This window comes from Neodiprion lecontei, chromosome 4, assembly GCF_021901455.1.
Source record: "Neodiprion lecontei isolate iyNeoLeco1 chromosome 4, iyNeoLeco1.1, whole genome shotgun sequence".
NCBI lineage: Eukaryota > Metazoa > Arthropoda > Insecta > Hymenoptera > Diprionidae > Neodiprion > Neodiprion lecontei.
Window position 1 is genome coordinate 25366262 of NC_060263.1, and position 23403 is coordinate 25389664.

Genomic DNA, 23403 nt, shown 5'->3' on the forward strand with positions numbered 1-23403 from the left:
ATGTCTCTAAAAATTCTGGTATAGATGGCGACGTTCATTGACACGGCGCACTCTTGACCTCTGTTCTCACTCTCGAGCTCTAATTGCTCTTTGATGTGATTCGCTAATTAAAGCGAAGCACTGTCGAATTGATACACGAAGGCTTTTTTGTGCCCATTAAATTGCTAGTCCTCCAAAATAATCACGAGTGTTTATATTTCATAACTCGATTATGATCACTTTTTATAAATATGTTACACTTGCTCGTTACATGTATGGGTATATCTGATACTTTTTCAGATGATTTATTTCAATACACGATACAATTAATTTGTGATGGTTAGTTTTGGCACATCTAATGGCAAACAATAACCATTCAAGAACGAATCATAAATTTATAATAATTTTCCTCATCAAAATCATTTCACCAGTATACATTATTTCGATTAATATTCTTCAACAAAAATAACAGTACGTCTTTTTTAAAGTTAATCCGAATATTCTAAGAGTTCACACGTGGAGTATAAAACTTTAATCGTAAATAATTAAACAATAGCGGCGAGTGGGCGAGGCGTCCTAAGAAAAATATTTATATATATATGTATATAGTTCAGGTTGATGTAAATATATTCCGAACTTCAGACACTCTGTGCGCAATAAAGTGTTCGATTGTGCAAAGTGTTTAATTTGTCAACTGTGACCTCAAATATTAAACGACGTTGTCGCTTGTTTTAAAAAATATGAAATTTGGTCGCCATGAAAAAAATGCAATTTTTATTAATTATTGGTTTAACTAGTAATCCGAATTAAAAATTATATCAGCAAAAAATGTCGAGTTTTGACAGGATTGTTTATTTTTTTATTTGATACCTTTTTCTCAAATCCCGCTTTCTGCCCGTAGACAATAGTTTTACCGAATTTCACGCGGAAAGGCTCAATTATTATTAAAAGTAACTAGAAATTCGCGACAGCATAAAAAAGACAATTTGAATCAGAAATATGTTTTAAATGTAAAGAGACAGAATGTATTGTTGAATATTTTCAAGTGCTATTTACAAACACAATTACCGTTGGAAAGCATGACAAGGTAAATTCAAGGTTAATTCAATTGCACGTATCCAAAACCCGTCCGTGTGTAGAATTGCAGTAATTGTTCTTTCATCACGAGACTTTGTGAAAGTATTTTATTTCAGACACCTTTCGATCGTAAACTTTGACTTACCGCTTATTATTTCACTCGAATTAAGCAACGGCCCGATATTTCTATACGCAATTTTACGACCCACTTTGAAGGAAAGTGATGTTGAAAATGATAAGTTTGGTCGGTGCGAGGCATTTGAAGGATAAAAATTGAAACTCCTCGCTTAGCGAGACTTTAATTTATAACTCCCAGTTTTATCTTGCCAGCGCGTTCGGAGTTCTATCAGGAACGCAATTCAACAATTTTCACATATAATTGACAAAAGCTTGACCTACGAGTATTCGGCGATTTGTTTCGTATTATTTGCGACGCTAATCTTCCGTGAAGTCGCGTATCTTCGTTTCCACTGGAATAATCTTGTAAGAATTTCTATTAACGTCGACGATTATTTTTTCGAGGATGAACTAACCTCCGAAAGATATTTCATTTTTCAGAGGCCATGTCTCAACTCCCCTGTACGTATATACTTTGGCAATTAGGTGACCTAGATTCGCTCAATTTACTCCGATAAGAACACGTATACATCAGGATTGGGTCATCGCGTTGTAAGACTGGCTTGAAATTTTTATCGTTCGTGAAAAAATGTCCGCGAAGTTTAAAAACATAACTAAAGAACGCTTCTTGCTGCCGACTGTCCGAATCTTAGACGAAAAACAAATGCGGCAATTATTCATTGGAATATGTTGGAACCGATGTTATTTCTCACGAGTGATACGGTCAGAGTGGATTCGTTTGGCCGGCCGCCAGAACAAATAATAGTTTGCCTCAACCGACTTGATGCTAGAATATTCGATCAATCTTCAACGATTTATCTTTGACATGCTACATTAATTGTAACCAAACAAGCAATGTATTTTCCCTTATTTTCACGCGGGTGGCACTTCTTCGTTACAGTGATTTATTATACGAAGTTTATATTACATGTAAGAGCAATTGACAAACACACGAATTTGATGTGTCTAGAAATTTTTAGGACGTCTACGGAGTCCAAGAAAATCTTCAATCACGTACCTATGTCAAATGTTTTTTTATCAAAAATTTTCAACTCATTTTCACGTGCTTCCGTGTTCTTGACAGTATAAAAATTTAAACACTTCAGAGTAAATTGACGTACTGAAAAAATAGTAGTGTACTATAAAATGAGTATAAATCGTTGGCAGCTGAGGCATGTTGAAGATTTTTATTTTATTTTTTTATGCTACGGCGATTGGTAACTGCAATTGATTTAACTGTATACTTTATATACGATTGTTTTAACATCTCAGCAGGTTTTTAGAGCGCAAATGTCGTATTTCATTCGCTAAACATAGGGTAGATGAAATAACACTTTATTACATGTTTCAAGTATAATAAAAATGCAAAGCTCATGAAGCTTCTAATTCGAAGGGTCGTTTTGTGTTTGATTTTCTACAATAGAGCTCTCGAAAATATTCAAATGCTCGACTGTGATCAATAAAATCATGGTAATCCAAATGCTTTTTCTATTGGACTTGCGAAAATCTGTTTAAACATAATAAATTCGAACAGGATTCTCACTTGCATTGTTATTCTATTCTATCGGAGAATGAATATGCCATTATGACAAATAATTGCAAGTGAATTTTCTGCTGCATACGCGTGTTTAAAAATTATGATCTTTGGTTATGTGACATTCGATTTGCATATAGCTTTGGCATGTTGGTGATAATAATGATGAACTTCAAATTATTATCTATTTATCCTGCGTATGACCCGTATGCATTACGAATTGACGTAAAAATAAACATGCCATGCCTGAGTGTAGGTGCGGTGCATGTGGATAAGAAATGGTGCGAACGCTCGTTAATTATATTGCTGGCTAATTAACAGCTGCTAGTTACTTATTAATCACTTTGTACTTTAATCTTCTTCTTGTATAATTTTAGCAACGTATAATTTGAATTTTTTTGTGGGCTTAACATTTTTTTTATACCCTTTAAAAGCGATATCATCAATTCGCATTATTCCACAATCTCCAAATACCTAAATAAGCGTTTTTAGAAAGCAGACTGCACATGGTCAATGTATATATATATAGGTAGCTAGATCAGTGCGCACGCGAATTTGGCCCGTTTTTTCATTCTCAAAATGTTACGAGATATATAATTTTCCACATGCAAAAAATGTGTATTTTTCGTTTACAAAAATGAATATCTTATTCGTTAAACGAGTATCGTAAATCGCCGGAAAGCTACTTACGAACGTTTATAAATCATGTTCCGAGAATTGAAGCATGTGAACGTTATCTTTGATAAAAAAAAATATGAGCAATTGGTATATTACAACTTTTCACAGCCCACGGTAATCAACAATAAAGTACCCAGGCAAATAATGACGAATAGACTCGATTCCAAGGTATTTTTCCGTTTCACTCATTATCCTGTAATTACGTCTTCGGTAAAATCTTGCACGAACCTTCATCCATCCATTTTTCAACGCGTAACGGAAGATATCGTCTTTTCTTCTGATCGTACCTTCAACAATTGCGCCTCGAATTCTGTTCGTCTTGAAAATCCATCACTTCGTTCCAGAAAATTATAGCGTCGTGGAACTGAACAAGGTCTTAGACTTGCGCGACGAGAATTGAAGCTTTTCGAAAAATACAGCACATAAATTCGAATCGTAGTTTCCGGCCATGCAGAATGAACAACACAAAAATACTCTCCGTATTTTACGGATTGCTTCATTCGTTCTTTCGGAGACCATCAGTGCCGGTGTGTCTCAGATCGTTCCGAACTGTGTGTCATCCGTCAAAACCGAATCAACTTTATAAACTTTATGGACAAAGAAGTGGAACTTTTTAGTTTATCTTTTGCGTAATGTACACCAGAGAAGTAAAGAAGATAGATGTAGAGGCACAACGACACGTGGTTATGTATTTAATGTTCTTGCGCGGGATGCGACACGTCGCGTAGACAACGAATTGAGTCACGGACTCCCTTGTAATTTCTAGGATTTTTAGTTCATTGCACTTGCGCTGATAACAGTCGGGGAGGCTGTAAAGTGTGACAAAGAAAAGTGACGGGAAATTAATCCGTAGCCTGACATGATTAAACACCGTGATGAACCTCATCGCATGGTTTTCAATTTTTGTGTAATTAATTTTCAAACTAAAATTTCGGCTACGCTTACGATTCGAACCACATCGATCGATGCATTTGATTGTCTCTTTACACATTTCTACTTTGAATAAGATTATCATAATAAAAAAATGAATAACGTTACGAACTGTAATCAATGACATTATTCACATTCAAGTTATGTTTATTGATAATTTAATGATTTTGAAATGGGTTTTCCTAGTCACCAGTTGACGATTTGGCAGAATAGTTGAGTTCTGTAATTGAAAGAAAAACTCAACTTTCTATAAGTATCGATTAAGATTTTCTTTTTCAATATGATTATAAATAATAACAGGAATCGCTGTAAATTCAAAGACGAATATACCATCCTTGAACCTCGAGTACTCAATTTTTACCTGTAAGTTAAACGCATTATTCTTTATAAATTTTTACCATTTCGTTGCTTGACGCGCTCTTTATTCGTGCGATCTTATCCTTTCTATGCCAAGAAAATTCGACTGAACTCGTATTTTGGACGTGGAATACTCTCTTCCGAAGCATGGTGGAACCGATGATTCACCTTGAAAATAAAATAGTATCATAGTTGAGTCTTTACTGACCGTGTATAATTTTACTAATTTCGTTTATTATTCGGCCTTACACATCTCTGACTGACAAAAAATCATACGAAAACTTTCTAGGCTTTGTACGAAAATAATCCCGCAAAATGCAATATCCCTGCAATTAGTGGTAATCTAATTGAGACCACCGAAAACCCTGGTGTATAGGATACGATTTGACTCAAGTCATTTAGGAAATATTCGGCGTCGTATGTTTAGGAAAAGATGGACTTTAATCCCCCGCTCGCTTCCCAACAATAACTAGGATAATTCTACTTCAATTGCATGCTTAATATATTACAAGAATAATACCATTTAAGAAACATTGTTGAACAATTAACTAATAATCTTATTAACACTCTCGGTGTAAACGGAAAGATTTCATAATATATACACAGAAACTTCTCGCCGATTATAATTATCAAGGAATAAACAATGAATTCTTCACAAAATCAAATTGAATTCTTTGTAAATAAATTTTCACTGTAATGTGAATTCGTCACAAATGTCTTGCGAATTCAATTCACGTGTCAGAGGATGTTATGTCAAGGAGCTTAATGCGAACTCTTTCTTGATTATTTCTGTAGCAAACTTGTATGTATAGTACAAAATGAGTTCACAGGAAAAAAATAAGTAAGTAAGTAAGATCTGGAATCACGTGTCGATTTGATTGTCGGCATGTGAGAAAAGACTATGATTGTACTTCTTTATGCTCTTAATAAAAAATTTAATATTTCCGTCGATATAATTCAGTCGAGACATAGTTGTTCGTTAGATTTTTGTTTTCAAGATAAACAAGTTACGAGCTTACACGAGCTTGATAATATTGTAAACCTATACGAATCGCTAAACCTCGTATATCATATTTGCGACATTTGTGCAATGTACACTTTGTGAGATGCGAGTGTCTAACAAGATTTACATGACAATAACAACGCTTTTGTTGTTGTCGGAACAATTGACGCTCTTATTGGACGATTGCGCCTCAATTCGAGTTGGCATTCCTGGTGTGTCATATTTTGGCGCAGGCCCGATGAAATTACAAACCATCCACCCGAATCCTGACTCCTGAGTCGGATTACTCAATTCATTGTCACGTACTTGTCGCCCCAAATCGGTAGACTCTGCAGACTTTTATTATAGGCGTGTTATGCGGCATATCGTGTTATATCGTACCGATTACGTAATCGGCAAATTCAGCTGTATGCGTTACGTTTCGACTTGTTACGATTCGAAAATCATACCGTGTCTCTCTTAGATGACTGTCGTGATAAAACAACCGTGATTTCACGGTCGTAGATTTGAATAACTGTAAATGAAAATCAGACGAAATACGTGCAATAATGGTTTACAATTTGAGAACATTGAATATCTTCGACAATACCGTAGATCCCACTTTTTCGGTTAATGCAACTAATTGTAAATGGCAGAGCTTCCACCTCAATTTATGGATTAACTTTTCCATGGGTTAAGCCGACAAACGAAATTGTGCGTCATATTGACTCGCGGTGGTTGTCGGTCATCGGTAAGTTGGCAAAAGAAGTGCTCCAAGCATTGTCGAATCACTGAATCAACTACGCATTCGAGATTTATTCGAGCAAGGAAATATTTCATCACAAGCGTAACCTCCGCAAACCAAGTTTGACAACTAAAGCTATAAGGTGGTCAGCGTGTATGAAAAGACAAAGAAAGATCGCGCATGCGTAGTAGACCGCTCAATCTGCCAAGTTTCACCGTATAAAGCTCCGTCGGTGCAAAAAATTTGGAAATAAAAAAATAGACGTCAGACTACACTCCGAAATTGCAGTGCACTCTAGAGAAGGTTCGCGCAGTCGTCAGATTCAGCTTGCGCCATTCGTCTCCCTTGTAGTTATTGCCATGCGTTAAGAAGGGGACGTGACTGTACGCGAGTTGAATGAAAACTCGTAATAAAAAATGGGAAAAACACGATGTACACAAAACCAGAGAGCGCGAGAAGATGTAAACACGAGCTTTCCAGTAAACGGCGTGTAACACGTTATAACATACGTATTACAAAGCCGAGTTGGTGCATTGAACTTCTCGCCCACTCTTGGCCATTCGATATAACAGTCGAGCGTCACTGTTAATTAATCGGTATATAAAATGCAGTTTTTGTCGCACGGCGTCCCGAGTCGAGCGATGCGACACTCTGACGTCAAACTGACACTCCGAGTCGACCCTTCTGCTCGCGGCTTCGAGTCATCTTCGGCTCTCTTGGCGGCGTGCACCATAGGGGGAAGAAGCGGGTGCGTGGCTGGCGCCTCAATTTTTCCATGTCGATAAAGAACTTGCGATAACGGAGCCGGCCGACCAATATATACGAGGACTTTGCACCGTCAAACCACATTCTACCAGATTCTGTGAGAATTTCGTGTCCTCAAATCGCGTGGCGCCAAAACCGCGAGAAAGATAGTAAATAAAGCAATCGTCACCCACCCACCTATCCATTCATCCGCAACAACGGGTATACGGTAAAAACGCAACAACTCTTATACCGAGAAGAGCATCGAGTGATTCGAAACTGTTCACATCTGTCGGATCGACGTTGGCTTTTTCCTAACAAGTTTCCAAATCCTCGCGAGGTTGGAAGAAAGGGAGCTACTACAGTTTTACGTTTGTGCTCCGAAACTACAGTGACGAGACGGGACGGAAGCTTGATTTAGTGAATTTCACGAGGAGTGTATATTGTTGCCAAATATTCACTCGGTACACGCTCGATACCTTGGGCAAAGTGAACGTAGTACCGATAAAGACAAGTATCGACTTGTTGAACAAATCACCTTTCTATGAAAATTCTACCGTAATCGGTGAACACGCGTCCAGGCAGTCATGAAATGGAATCTTGAAATTGTCGAACGCTGTTATATGCTGAAATTTTATTGATCGTGCTTAAGAGCCGATAAACTGAAGAAACTGTTCTCGAATTCCTTTACTTGCTTGCAAGTCCTGACTCGCGATCGGTGTGTCGAAAATGGCTTCCATGCCCTAGATGTGAGAGAAAGTATAAGACGAACACGACGACAACAACAACAACAACAATAATAATAATAATAATAATCATAATCGTAATCATAATCGTAGACATAATATTCGTTAAAAAAAAATTTGTACCAGAAGTATTAAATCACTGCTCAAGAAATTATTAAACGATAATTAACACGGCAATCGCGCTGATAACGTAGGATCGAATTTCCAAACCAGTCTTTAAGAATTGTCAAAATTGAGGAAATGCTAGGGCGTAACGTGATGCTGGTTCTACGTACCAGGCAAGAACGCACCGAGAGACGTATGAGGCACAAAAAGGAAGCTAACCCTCCGCCGATGGAACCTCCGCCGCAGCTTGTCAACAATAACCATTTGTATCTAGACCTGAACATGAACTTCAGTGAAAACAGTAAACAGGAAGACGCCAGGCGGCAGAGAAAGGTACGTCCGATGTTTAATTTTTATAAATAACGACATCCTCTTGGGGAATATTTATGGTTCGATTCGTCGTCACTTTGAGGAAAACTCGTTCTTATAATTAATTGCTCACTTGTACATGCTATCAAAGCTGCGGGGTGAACGGTTATTTGATTTTTTTACCTTATCTCTTTTTGTTTTCGTTATTAGATATAATCTGTCGCTTGAAGTAAAAAATAATTAAAAAGAAAGAAAAAAAAATTGTTTTCCCTGTAATTTTATAATTAATTGATTTATAGTAACGCTTCAAAAATATGACATTAACTTTTCACGGGTTGTGCAAGACTGTAAGAGATTAGTTAGGTTCGTCTCGTATACTTTTTAATCACTTAAGTATATGGTGCTCGTTAAAAATAATGTCAATGTACGATGTCACACTGATTGTGATTCAAACCCGTTGCGAATACAGAACCATGTCACTCGGAACGCGTATGATGTGCGATAAGACCCATGCACAGTAAACGTGGCTACAGGAAAAAAAATAATTAATTTTCACGAATTATTCGTACGACGTTTTGGGCACACCTCAATAACATTCGGAACAACTTCCCTAAGCTTGTTTTTCCCATTTTAATTCTAACTTACCCAAGAGTTTGAAATTATGCTGTTTTACACACGCGAAATCGTGAGTTTTTTCTGACTCTTGTATCCGATTTTTATTACTTCATATCACGACCGCGTGGTTTTACACCAAATTTACAACCAAATATTTTAACGACAAAAAATTAGAACAAACGGAGTAGGTACATACTTTGAAAGAAAAACATAGCGATGCTGGTGCTCAACATTTGTTTGAGATGAAGATATGTTGTTACAAGTACCAAATTTTTTATACATCAAGCCACTCATGCACTATATTTATGCTTATTAGTGCAGTAAATGCAATGTAAACAAGGAAGAATGATTCATTCGTCTGGCAGGACGAGTGCCGTTAATTTTCGTTGCTTCATGCTTCGAAATTTATACATATTATTTTTGTTATTATCTATCTTACGCTCTATTTAATCCCGTCTCAGTCTTAATCGAACCGTAATATTGATATCACTCACAGCAATATACGCACAATTAAGCGTCCCGTAATTCTCGGCAAGGTCCTCGTCTGTAATAATAATACTTATACTTCTTATCGGCATGCAAACTTTGCCAAAAGTTCTCCGTTCAGCCATTAAATTGGAAATAAAAAATTCCCCACGAAATAAAATTTTGGACACAGTTATTGCACGCAAGGTTTTCGACACACGGTCAGAAAGCCGGAGAGATGACTTAGGACTGTTCTCCGCTGTCATTCGATCCCTCAGGCAACGCGGATGAGAAGCCGCGCATAAAGGGAGGACTCAATTTTCAGGGTCTCTTCTTCACCTGCACTGAGAGAAATTTTTACTTCCGGTTACCACAAAGTCTAGCCTATCCGTTACTATTCTTTCTCATTAAGATCAGTGTTGCTATATTTTCTTGCAACTGTTGCGAAAATTTAAAGCTTCGATTGTCTCAAACCATAAATGAGTTTGGACGCTACACGCGCTTCTGTAACTTAACCACGTTCAATATTTCAAGTTTTCCCAGGTTCTTATCGAGAATTGAAATGCTTACATTACATACTGAATTATTTCGTAAAACGTCCGGCTATTGCATCAGATACAAATGTGCTTAGCGTTGTGGAATTGCAACGGAGCGCACGTGCCGATATTTTATTATCATACAAAAAAGAAATCGCACAATTTTATTGTGATAATTCGCGGGCGAGTATCGAGCGTCAAGTTTTCGGCGACCTACACGGGTCGACGTTAATTCAATTATGATCGTACTAAGCTCGTCAGAATTTTGCGGATTTTCGCCAGCTACACATATACGTCATCTTTGATTAGGTGAACAGAAATAAGCCGTATGTATAGGTATCCATTCGTGAGATATTTGATATCGGGGCGAAAAAAGATTGGCGAGTTCTGACTTGACCTTTTCAGAATCGAATGGAACTTGGTAGATTCTTTATCAACTACAATTGTCTGGAGTATTCTCAATTTTTTTTTTTTTTTTTTTTTTTTGTTTTTTGCGCAGACCAATAAGGCTTGAAACGCTCTTTAATATCATCTGAGTCTTCTTTGAATCGGTTGAGCGTTGCAGTCCGAAAATAGCTGCTGACATAAAAAGTTCCATAGGTCAATCGGTTCGTCACTTTGTTTAATTTGCAAATTTTTAATAGTTTTCTCAATATCTTATATAAATACCCTGACAAGAGCAATATGGAAACTGAAACCGTTTAGGCAATACAAATTTTTATGAACCTATAAAGATAAAGCCTATCCGCGAAATGCGCGTTGATCTTGAACTCTGATGGAGTCAAATATTCGTCGTCGTTTTACACTTTACACGAATCTTTTGTCACGTGTTCAACTCGCAAGGAAATAAAACGCGAACTTAGGAAATCAAATTTTTAAGTTTTTAATATAAGTTCAAATTTGAAACCCACGCGCACACTCTGTTTCTTATAATCTGTTTAATATAAATTTATATAAGATAATACTTATTTTACAAAAACTTTACCGTGCCTGATCTGATTGGTCGACTTGTTTGGAAATATATTTCGCGTTGACTATCGCAAATTTGAATAAAATATAGTTACAATAAATCAGTTCTCCAATCTTCAAAACGAACCTCTGACGAAATATATTGATACGAAATCAATCTTTACCCCAAGGTAGTAATTGTAGAAAAAAAAAGAAAAAATACCGTTCTATAAATATTGCAACTGACACATTTTTGTGTCTCATGACGAAATAACCTTCGCGTAATTTGTTGCTTCAAAATATGATGAAAACTGATGAAAGAATTGCGTAAGAATTCAATCACCAACTTATGAACAATCGAGAACTACCAGAAAAACAGCTTGAATGATCTCATTTGAAATGTCCCGTAGCATGACACTGATGCTGCGATACGCTACCGGTTATACTAACAATAAGTATGCTCGATGATTTCATTACGTAACTGTTTCTAAACTGCTCGTCTAATATCAAATTCTAATGCATAATTTTCCGGCTCATGACCACGGTCAGTTTTCTTGTAACATGACAGCTCCTTCATCCAGCACAGAGTACCAAGCCATTTTTGTGCCTCACGGTCATCGATCTTTACGAACTTCTATCATTCGTTGTGATTCTCGTTTACGGTTTATGCAAATATACCAATTAGCAGTTCAACCGTCACACGTTTTCGTAGAAATTTACCAGAAGCATCGCATTGTGTTTGGTTGATTTTATACGGGCGAAAAAGTTGAAAATTTCAGCTATCAAATTTTGCACAAAAGTGGTTTTAGAGTTACTTTTGTTATAACTTTTAGCACAGCAAAATTATTCCCAAGTTTATACGTCGTGTTCAACTTGTCAGCTACACGTCTTCTTGGTTTTAATCATTTTTACTTATCATCTCTCTATATCATAATTCATTGTTCACATGGCAACCTGCATATTACCTCCTTCCTGTCCTTGTATTTCCATTCGCTAGAAAACGTAATCAGCCAGGCATGGAGAATCACGTAACACTTTCCTTATGCTTGTATCTCATGCACCTCTCTAATTTTAAATCGATTATCGAACCAGTATTTACACGAAATGGTGTATTTTGGGAATCTTGAATCTTGTGTGCTCAAATTCGAAAGTATTCGTTTATCGTTAACGATGGTAGTTTGAATTATTTTTTCTCTAAAATTTTTAGCGATAGCGAAGATTTTTTATGTTGGCCATTTTTTTTCTATAATAAGCCATTTGTCAAAAAAGAATTTGAATTCGTGTTAACTGACAATTCTTTGACACGTTGCAAAATCTATTATTCGAAATGAATGGAGAAAAAACACGCTTCAGAGAATAATTTGACAGTGAAAAACCAGCCCGATTCATGTGTACCTCTCAGATGTTGATGCCAATTTATTTTTTATTACAAATTGTTGATAAATGAAGCCTATTTTGAAACGAGAGCTTGATCTTCACTAGCGCGAAGTTAGAAACTTTTACAAATACTTGATATCTCTTGACCAAATATTTATTACGCCATTAAATCGAAAAATAGGTTTTTTGGTAAAGAACTACGTTGTCTTGTCATTTTAGTAAAAAAAAATTCCAAGACTTTTTTTAAATCTTTCCACGAGAACCTGAAAGTTTCTTCTTTTAACCTCAATTGGTTTCGTTCTCGTTTCTGGGATTTCGAGTCACAATCTTTGTGAGTCTAAAAATGATGCGTAAATAAGGCATATCCATTCACTTGACAATGTGTATAAAGTTTAAGTAAATTTTTCCTCGCAATGTTGACATCCTTTTGGGTAAACAAGTATGTAATTTTAATCACGCACGAAGGTATTAAGATCAGCGTGATGAAAGTCAGCTAATCTTCTTTAAAGCATCAAATTGCACCCGCTGTAAGTCTCTTAAAGTTATTGAATTATGGTGCTAGATTATTTTTACCATCATGCGCAGTGTTGAATTTAGAATACGTGGTAGTTAGGAGCATCTCTTATTTCATCAGTTCAACCTAATTGTTTCAATGCTTGCATTAAAAATGTCATACTGTTCCAAACTTCCACAATGATATTCTCATCAGAGAAAAAAAAGTACAACCAACTTCAAATAAATAATCACTCCAGCCTCGCGTCTTCATCTTCACCATAAAACATTTAAATGACATTTGAACAATTAACGATGTTCCTACACGAATGACACTCCAATAAAGATTTGCAAAGAGCTGTTAAGAAGTGCGACGAAATCAATTTGTTCAAGTTCAATTTCTTTTATTGGAAATTGACGAGAAATGTGACTTGTTGAGAATGAAGCGCCAAAGCCAATGATAATAATATTTCTCTCGAAACTCTCATAAGAATATATACGCTAAAATCGTCATCGACATTTTTTACGTCATGTTTTTTTTTTTTGTTTTCTCCAAGGTGAATTATAATTTTTTAGTTTGATCACCAGGTTATCAATATTATTTTTTTTTAATCATAGTAACGTTAAGACATTTAATCAAAAGTGTTCTCATCCTCTGCTATAGAATTAAACACCCCCCCAAACATGCGCGACTCATCCTCAGTTCAAAATAATGACAAATATCATGAAGCCCGCGAGCTGAATTTTCCCCGTAAATCAAAATGGAACAAGCATAGATTTGCAAGATTTTGACGATTTTGACGTTGACATTTTTTCGAACGATGGCTGCCATGTTGAATGCATTCTCCTCAATCAGTTTCAAAGATACTCATATAATCATCCCTACGTCGCTGTGACTTCCATTCGCATCGTAAAATTTTACCCCCGCTCAAACCGAGCCACCGGATCGCTTCTCGGGCCGTTCTCTGTTTCTCGAGCACAACCTCCTAGGTATAGACGCAGTGATGTAACTTGCGGTGTGGTTTTCAGGGTGGGGCAAAGAGGTAAAGATACACCGTGTATCGTCGTAAATATAGGAAGGTTCGAGAGTGTAAGACCGACGAGAGGGGGGGAATCCCCGCCCGTGCGACCCTTGGTCTGTAAATTTTTATGTCAACGCATTTAGTGCATAACAAGAGTCTGCTAGTTCAGCAGTGACTTTCTGGTTCTCCACATACTTGCGGGTTGCCCGAATATTGTTTGGGAAAAGAAAAAAGAAGCACATGAGATAGAAATCGACGACCCAAAGAAACGATAATTGTGCTTTTTCATTTACCGCATCAGCGAATCGTTGGAGAATTGCAGAATTCCCTTCACGTTAGCCAGAAAAATAAAAATCTCTGGCGACGGTCGGGTCTTGACGAATCTCGGAGAAATATCACACCGATGAGAAAGATTTCCAACGAACAGTCTCGGCTGAAATTATAAAGAAAAATCGTATCAGCGATAAAAGAAATACAATAAAAATAAAAACAAGCCATGATCTGCTACTGGCGAGTAAAACCCTAGTCGCTTATTCGACAAAAAGTCCGAGTCCTCCGAAACGGCGGCTCGGAGCGTCGAAAGCATCGACCAGTTTGGCCGTTTCTAGGGTTTCCGCGAGGAAGCCAAATTCGACAAATTAAAGGCACGCCGAGCACCGTCTGCGGAGACAGTTTCTTAGGATGGATCACGGCGACAGCGCGAACGAGGGCGAAAGCTCGGTGGACACCGTCATTGCCCGGTCGTCGCTCGAGGAAGAGGATCCAAAGGAGGAACCGGAACGAGCGTCGACGGATCGCGTTGCCGTCGCGGGGGAGAGTAACTCGAGTCTGGATACAGTGGCGAGCAAGGATGAGAAGAAACGCGGCCGTTTTGGCGCCCTGAAAAAGAGCTTTCGGAAGGATGGGGGTCTTTTCAAAATCAAGAAAAAATCACCAGGGGATCGCACTTTCGGCCGAGGCTCCGACGCCTCGCTCCCGGAGCTCGCACTCAGAGACGAAGACGGTCCCAAAGGTTATCGATAATTGTGTAACACGGTAAAACTTCACTGCACCGCCGCACTCTCGTCTGATTCACTTCGAAAAATTCATGGGAATTGAATGGACTGTGAGTCGGATGGTTAATCGCTTGGTAATACCTGTAGAGTTCGATTGATTTACGACATTGCTTCTTCGACTCTCTCATGGAACAGGACTGAACAGTTGACTGTATTAACATTAGTTCAATGAACAGTAAATTTGATTGACTGGTTTGCGATCGCATATCTTGTATCAAGTATCGTCAGTTATAGACTCAGGTATTTAAGAACGCCAATTGAAAGTGGCGTTAAAAAAAGAGAACCTGAATTCGTTAACGGCTAGGATTCGTGTGCAGAGCTTTTTGCTGAGAAGAATGTTCTGATATTGTTGAAATATTCACAAGACATTTTTATAGACATACGATATTCTCAGTTGTTACAGCTGGTTTAAATCGGTTGGGTTAAAATTTTAAAGAGCAGTCTTTTACGACCCAGTAACGCTTTGATTGAGTTCGTCGTTTTCATCGGGTCTAATTCCGTTATTGCAATAAGATTTTTTTTTCATCTAAAATTATATAGAATTGGTGCACCGAATCAATGTCTACCTAGGCAACAATTTTTGACTCGACGAAAACCAAACTGACAGAGTAAATTTTCTAATAATTTCATTCACAGTCTTCGGCCACAGCCAACAAGTAAGCGTTCTCGACAGTTTATTGTTGATATGGAAAAAAAAACTTTCGTATTTCGACAGAAATAGTAGATTAAAAACATCTAGACTTGAAACAATTAATTGACAAAATTCGTAGTCATCGAGTCGTGCAGACTGTCGAACATCTCATGGCTCAGGTATTACCAAGCTAGGCAATGACGAGGAATGTAAGAATTAGTCGAATCAAACATATTTCATCTCCTGCATAACTCCGTGTAGGGGGCGTGCGAAAGAAAGTGGAAAAATTGAAGAAAGAGAAGAAGTCTAATTCACTCGTCCGTAAGCTCAGTTTGAACAAGTTCAAATTATCGGGATCGGAACAGGAAACGAGACGTACACCGGAAGGTGGGGACAGAAGCCGTTCGCAGAGCCAATCGTCCCAAGAGTCTCAGAGCCAATCGGACAGCCCTTGCAAGCTGGGCGTCACCCTACGGAAGGGGGCCGGAGACTTGGAAAAGGAAAATATCGAAAAGGAAAGGCTTGTCGCCGAGGGACACCTCCGAGAGGAGGGAGAGCAGAGATCGAAGAAGCCGACGCGATCGACGAGGCTCGATAGCCTGGAGAAACCTGTAAGCACCGTCACGGTTGTGCAGCGCAGGTCACCGTCTCTGACCATTAGAAGCATACCGAATCGAGAAGTATTGACGAAAATTTACGGTGAGCCAAAAGTTGTCGCTTTTTCATATTACACGCGTCTGCGCAAGGCCGACTTCAATCTGCAAGCACATGATATCGTTAAGCCGACTTAATTCGCTGTTATTGTTCACCTTCTTCCGGTAAGAATTATACCTATTTTCAATGCCAGAATTGAATCTTCGTTCTAGAGCAGATGTGTAAACAGTTCCTTGATCGTCTCAACGATTTCTAAGATGCATTGCTTCTTTTTTCAAATTTGGAACACAGCGTCACGGGATTTGTGAGGTTATTTGAAAAGCACTTGGAAGAGATCGAGATTTTCGGTTCGGAATGCATTTCTTTGCAAAATAATATCTGCTTTGGTTATATTGCCTTGTTATTTTTCCGGTGAAAGAATGGAATGATGTTTGAAAAATGGAGCATGAAGTTTTTAAAATTCATGTGTAAGATCGAAATCTATTTTAATTAGAAAATCGTTCGAAAGTTCAAGCTTCAATGTAGCTTCTATTAGTTTCTCCGGGTGATCAACCGTTACCTGAATTTTTATAAAAATTGAATCGCACAATTTACGTACAGCAGAAAGGACTTTGATTCAGCAGCATTACATGACAAGCTGCGTCACAGAATATTCACCTTTCAATTCTGAGCTTTTGCAATTCCAGGCACTCGTTTTAACAACCTTGTACCTAGTTTTACATCGTAAAACTTTACAACCCAACAACAAGTGCATGGTTTCGATTGCATTCAAGTCGAATGGACAAATAACCGGTTAAGGAATACAAATTTTGCTACACTTTTTTTCATTCTGCAAACTTGATTCTCTCAGCGTATGAATATTGATAACATTGCGCATCTCGGGTTCCGAGTTCTTCACTGGCTTATCATAAAAAATTCGTAGCAGAAACGCAGAGCGCTGAAAAAGTGACACAAACGAGCGACTCACCCGAGAAAACCCATCGCGTGGTTTCAACACTCCCCTACGCAATATCGAAATGGTCCGATGGTCCAGAGTACGGGAATCCTGAGATCCGGAGACCGAAGCTGTCCCTAAAATCAGACTCCGAATCGGCGATACATCCCGCGAAAACTCCACCGCTTGAGCTTCGCCGCAAGTTGTCGCTCCTCGATGAGAAGCGAGCAGTTTTTCGACGCCGAAGGTTCGACACTTCCGAAGAATCATCTGCGGACACGGTAATTCCGGCGAGAAGTCAGATCGATTCGAAGGCTCAGACTTGCACTGGGAATATCCGGGGCCCAGCGCGGCACATAAGCGTGCAAAAGTTCGACACCTTTTCAACCTTCGAAGGAACATTCGACGAGGAAACCGGCCTGGGATATCTCCAAGGAATCGAAGAGGATCGCGCGGAGAACTTCGATCAACAAGTCACGGGACGCGCGAGTCTCAGGACGATGAGCAACGCGCCGACGATTGCGGACATAATGGATAAATCTCGATCGACTAGTCAAGAAAGCGCGGTGAGATAACCAGGATTACTTTTACTCAATTATTTCTACTCCGACTGTTAAGTTCTCTTAGGATTTTCGTTTTCGTTGCTTTTAATCTCGTTTCTGTATTGGGTTGTATGATTCGATAGTGTTGGCGGTTGATTAGAGCGCACAGACCATGTTCCATTGGGAAAGTTTATGTGGAAATTTTTACACACAGAGACTCTCTCGAGTGCGTGACAATCGACTTTTGATCCAGGCTTTCATAAGCGTGTAAAATGATTTTCTGATGGCTCTACACAACCAAGTTCAAAATTAGACCCCCAATTTCGTCGAAACAGTTCATGGACCAACGTTACAGTCAATTGATGATCAACTTCGATATCCCTTAAAATACAAAAAACATTTTTTATGTCCCAGTAAAGCGCGATTTTAATCCTGGAATTTTTGTTCTATAAGCTTACCTATAAGCATTAATAGAGCAAATATTATAATCAGCAATCATACGTGTGAATATTAATACAGATATTAGAATTTTGTTTTTCGTTGTTGCAAATTTCTGGAAGTTCACTTCGTACATTTTCCTGCATCAATATTCAATGGTTTTGAATTTATCGTTGATATATATGTTGATGGAATCGAGACTTCGACCACAGATAATAGTAGCTAAATGAAAAACATTTTAGCTGTAACATTTAAGTCATTTCTCTATTAACGCGCACCAATCAACCTACAAATACATGGCGCAAATGTACCATTAAAAAAAAATCAATACTAGTTTACTTATTATTTTGGTACATTGGCTAGTGTTTGAGTAACAGAGGAGACGACTTTTTGATTGAAAAAGTCCAACGTATGACAATAACCTTCCAGGGCTGTAACCAAAACCAACCAATTTTTTTTGTGAGAATCTTTTATCTTCTTTCTCTATTCTACGATTATTCATTCAGGTAAGTGTACCAGTTATTGACTCTGTCCCAATTATCGACCTTTTCTGCTTGTATCTGTTCGATCCATGCTTCTGAAATTACCAAAAAATAAATTTGTAGTGTCTAACTCTCTAGCAATTTGTTGTAGTCATCATGAAATTCACAGTTCGTGCCGTCCATTTATAATTTTGGAAAATAAAAGGGTCAATGATTGCGTCTAAACGTGTCAATAACTGGTGCACTTACCTCACTACTTATTTCGAGCACCGCAAGCTTGCGCGTGATGCTGGAAGGCTGTCCTTAGACTTCCCAAGACTCCAGAGAAAGGTTATACCTTCTTGTAGAAAAGTCTCTATAATGTGGCGTGTCGGTTTGCGTGATTCCCGAGGGTTAACGAAACCCAACTGCTCCAGCGGGGCTTCGGGTAAAGGACCTTTGCGTGGAACACGGAATGGCGTATACCGTGACAGTTGCAGGAAACTGAACACCCAAGTGTGCATGCGCCTCGACTGTCGTCTGCTTAGACAGGCTGGCCAACTTTTTTCTAATTGGGACCTATCTATACGCGCAATCGTTTCGAGATTGTTTTCACTCGAATCCAGACCCATCAAATTTTTGCTAATCTCAAATTCTCAAGGCAACATAACTTCGAAACGCGTGCAAATTTGGACAGCTGTTAACGTCTGGCTGCAGCGTACAATCGGTTGGTCAACCTGTCAAGCGGACTGAAAATTTCGCTCAAATTAGTTGAATCTACCAATCGAATCACGTGATTTGGCGCACGCGCATTCGGGTGTTTAGTTTTCTGATAATCTCACTAAACGTACGCAGCTGTTCACCGGTACAATTGTGAGCTGGAATGAGATATCCTTCCACGTCTCAAGCTTGCGTAATTTATAATGAAAACTGACTGTTATCCCAACGTCAAGGAAATTTTTCATGCGCAATGATTATCCCACATATGGACGTATTCACTGACATACTATACGCACACCATTTATATACGCAGTCACTCGGCTACATGCTTTCGTGACACAGATCGATAGTAACTCTCTGTGGTCTGAGCTGTGGTCGACGGCTGTCGAGACGCATTCACGGGTTTCAAGTTTCACCCTGCTCGGTAAGGGTGACAGACTTCCCTACTATCGTTCACACACTCGCTCCCTCGTTCGCTCGTTATGCGTCCATGGAGTGAAGCGACTGAAAAATATACCTTGTCCGATACGATTGCCTGAAATATAGAAGGTGCAGGACGTGAAATCCTTACGACAATTGCGCCATCAGGTGTTAAACCGACGTTCACGCTTCGCGAGATATTTTGCTTCGGTCAAATCGATTGTTAATCGAAGGAAACTGACAATTTCTCACATTCGTTTAAACTGAACTGGAATCGACGTATCTTCAGCGATACCTGCACTCCTTTGCAATATTTTACCAACGGTTATGAAAAGTACCATATACACTGTGTTTTTGTTTTTTCAATAAATTAAATTAACGTATTTAATGGAATACAGATGATTACAATTAAAACAAAAAGTAGTGAAACGAAGGTTTATAAATTGCAACTAAAGTCAATCAAGCTGAATTGAAAACGACGACTCTCCCGAATGAAAGATTTATCAAATACACGAATTTCAAACTTCGGACCAATTACATTATTGTATCGTTTTACCAAAAACGTATCCGTTCGTCCAGTTTCAATGAATTCCGGGTAATTGTGCTCGTTATAAATTAATTCTCTATAAATCACGTGTAATGATTTTTTTTCTGAGACGCTTCGAAAAAACATCGTACAAAAATCATTCACACACACACACATCTCTTCTATAGATGAGTTTTAATATTACAAAATAGAGCAATAATACAAAGCTTTTGAACTCGCAAATAACTAAACTTCTTTCTGGGCACTTGTGCCGCATTGAATTTTTTTTTTCTCGTCAAAAAGAGATTATTAATCGACTTCGGTTCAATTTTCCTGATCCCGATTTCAATACTTTTTCGTTACATCGATTCTTTTACTTCAATTTACGCTCGATACTTACTTTTTTTAATCTTCACGTTGAACCGCATATCCTGAAGATTATACGTAGACGGGGGATTTTAATCTTATCGGACGCACGAACCCTCAATGGTCGTGATGTTTACACATCAGACCAGGGTGAACGACCATCGGTTGACCCATCAGCAGAAATTATTTCATTCGACACAATACTCGTCCTCATTCTGTACCAATCTACACCTACCCTCGATTCGTTAACACGTCAAACAATGGTCATAACAATTATTCTAGAGCTTTCAGCAAACGGCAGCAATACTAATCTTGTAATTTTTAATATTTCATGTTATGATCTTTTAAGATTGTTGAAATATTCCTGTGAATCTTGAACGATTTCTCATAACTACCAACGATTACTCTGATGATTACCAATGCTGAACTTTATTTGAATATTTCGAAAATTACGAAATGATTTCAAATGATATTGATCAAAAAAATTAAATAGATATCTAAAAGGAAAACGAGCTGTAGACAAACGGATCGTACGTTCGTGATTTTTTTTATGTCCATAAGGTTTTCACTATCGCAAACTTGAACAAAATTCTATTGAAATTCAAACACGTCTTAGAGAGATTCGAGACCTTTTCATATTGAAATCCGCATACTTTCGAGTAAATAGAAATAACCATCTGACATTGAAGTGTTATTGAAAAAAACCGCAATCTAAAACCTTTAAATACTTGTAAAGACAAATGAGATGCAAAAAAAAAAAAAAAACAAATTTGGAAATTGTTAGATATGCTCTTCATAATATTTATTAACTCGCTTTTGATTACGTTTGTTGTGACAGAACCCGTCAACATTCATCGAACAGTGTTTCAGATGATATGCACTAGTATCTGACTTATAAAATATACAGTCGTACTTGAAACTTTGAACAACGACGTTAAATCATTACAGACGTAGTATTTCACACTAATATTATTTTAATCTATCTACGCGTTGACTCAACCAGTTGCTGACAGGTAATTACCGATCTCAAGGTCAACACGGCACATACAGCATTATGGATGATCGAATAACACGATGAACGACAATTCTCGGATAACACGATAAGACTTATCCATTCCATGAAATTTAATCCTTCAAGTGTTCCGATGTGGTTCTGCAATAATCGATACAAATTTCATTACAGCATCACAAGTTGCTTAGATACCTACTTCGTTCAGCGAATATAAGACTATAAGACACGGATGAGTGTCACGGCACAAATTCGTTCTGACGGCGTATCCAAACGCTGAAAGATAAGACGTACCTGTACTCGTACACTCCGTGACACTTTTTCAAGGTGTTTCATTCCGCCGTTCCCCTACCGCTTCGTTATACCCGACTGTACAAAATCGTGTCTACCCTTCGCACTAGAAATTAATACCGTTCGTTGTCACTTGACAAAAAGTAACGATTTTGCAAATGGCAACCACAGGTAGTTGTGACAGGATAATCAACTTTCTTTAACAATTAACAGTCTCCTCAAAGCTAAACCCCAAGGGGTCTAAGCCTCATAAATTTAAGGCAGTATAGAATAAAAGACCGAATTATCGGCAGTGCATACCCGGTATACCTGACTCTGATTTGATTTACCTCTTTGCAATGTACTCACCGTCGGCTATTGCGGGGCAAAAATGTGTTCGCCAGTTGCGTGGCTGCCGGCGACTACCGATTTTCGCAGAGAACGCACGGTATTTTGGGATGATTGCTTGAAAGGTGGATTAGTCCGACAATTGGTGTTAATTGTCTTCATTTGAACTTGTCATTGAGAATTAGTCGTTCTCACGGTTAAAGTTTATCCTGCAGATTTTTATGTAAAAGGGTAGGTAAAAACATTTGAACAAGCGGTGAAACAATTTCTGTAAGTACCGAATCAGGACGGGTAAGTCCGGATGCAAATTTTCCGAAATTCTGTTTCAAGCAAACACCAGTAATTCCGTCGGCTTCGTTGTATCGCTCGTTGTCAGCCCGAACTGCATTGGCGCTTGTTATTACCCACTCCATTCGACCGGCGCAAAACCAATATAAAAACCAGACAGCCAACAGTGAAACGGGGTTATTAATATTCGTTATCTGACGATGCACTCGTTGCCACGTTTGGATTCATATTCAGTTGGGTGGCCGGTTGTCCACGGTAGAACCGGAGTGTCTTGTTCCTTGGTAACTTTCATACCACAAACTCTCAGATGGAACTTACTTTTTGGCGAAATTTGGCTGCTTTGGATTTTTTCAGATGGAAGGTAACGCGGTGTTCTATTTCAGTCTTTTAGCTGTAAAATCATTTAAAAAAAAAAGTGCCGTGTCAGAAAGCAATTGCCGCGTATCGCTCGAACGGTTCAGTCAGTCGGTGGATAGCGTAACCCGCAAAATATCAGTACGACGTTTATATTTATAAAGTTATAGCTGAAAAACATCAGCGGTATTTCTCTTCGCGTCGTTTAATGCTCGACTTCGTTTTCAACCTGAAGGAAATTATGACTCGCCTAACCGGAGTTAAAAATATTTGGTTATTTCCTTTTGTTGCAGACATCTCAGAACAGTGGACCGACCGCGGGTGTTGGTGAAAAGCGGGAACACCTGTACAAAATACTCGTGATAGGTGAACTGGGCGCAGGCAAGACCTCAATTATAAAAAGATACGTTCATCAATTCTTTTCTCAGCACTACAGAGCCACCATAGGGGTGGACTTTGCCCTAAAGGTTCTCAACTGGGACCAGCATACAATAATAAGGCTACAGCTCTGGGACATCGCAGGTTAGTCAAGTTCACAACGATCCCGATAAAAGAGGAATAATAGGATGCTATTATACATATTTTTTTCATGGTTGAAATAATTAATTGCTGAATCTTTATCGGCCAAT

At 38.4% G+C, this 23403-nt stretch overlaps 1 protein-coding gene and 1 long non-coding RNA gene across 8 annotated transcripts in view; one reads left to right on the forward strand and one right to left on the reverse strand.

Annotated features, from left to right (window-relative positions):
* Window positions 1-23403, forward strand: part of LOC107220889 (ras-related protein Rab-32) — a 34325-nt gene that overhangs the window by 5724 nt on the left and 5198 nt on the right. For 2 of the 7 annotated variants that reach the window (XM_046736717.1, XM_046736719.1), the window contains exons 1-4: window positions 13915-14770; window positions 15706-16143; window positions 17021-17598; window positions 23068-23296. In XM_046736717.1, the coding sequence (XP_046592673.1) occupies window positions 14440-14770; window positions 15706-16143; window positions 17021-17598; window positions 23068-23296 (1576 nt within the window). In that variant the 5' untranslated portion in view covers window positions 13915-14439. Of the gene's footprint in view, window positions 1-8167; window positions 8328-13914; window positions 14771-15705; window positions 16144-17020; window positions 17599-22472; window positions 22782-23067; window positions 23297-23403 lie in introns of those variants that run through there. The other 5 variants (XM_046736718.1, XM_046736720.1, XM_046736721.1 and 2 more) reach the window with 5 other exon arrangements.
* LOC124293885 lies at window positions 21337-22474 on the reverse strand. The gene is made up of 3 exons (XR_006903759.1): window positions 22154-22474; window positions 21809-21911; window positions 21337-21658 (listed from the first exon to the last, which is right to left on the reverse strand). It is a non-coding gene; the product is annotated as an uncharacterized LOC124293885 (long non-coding RNA).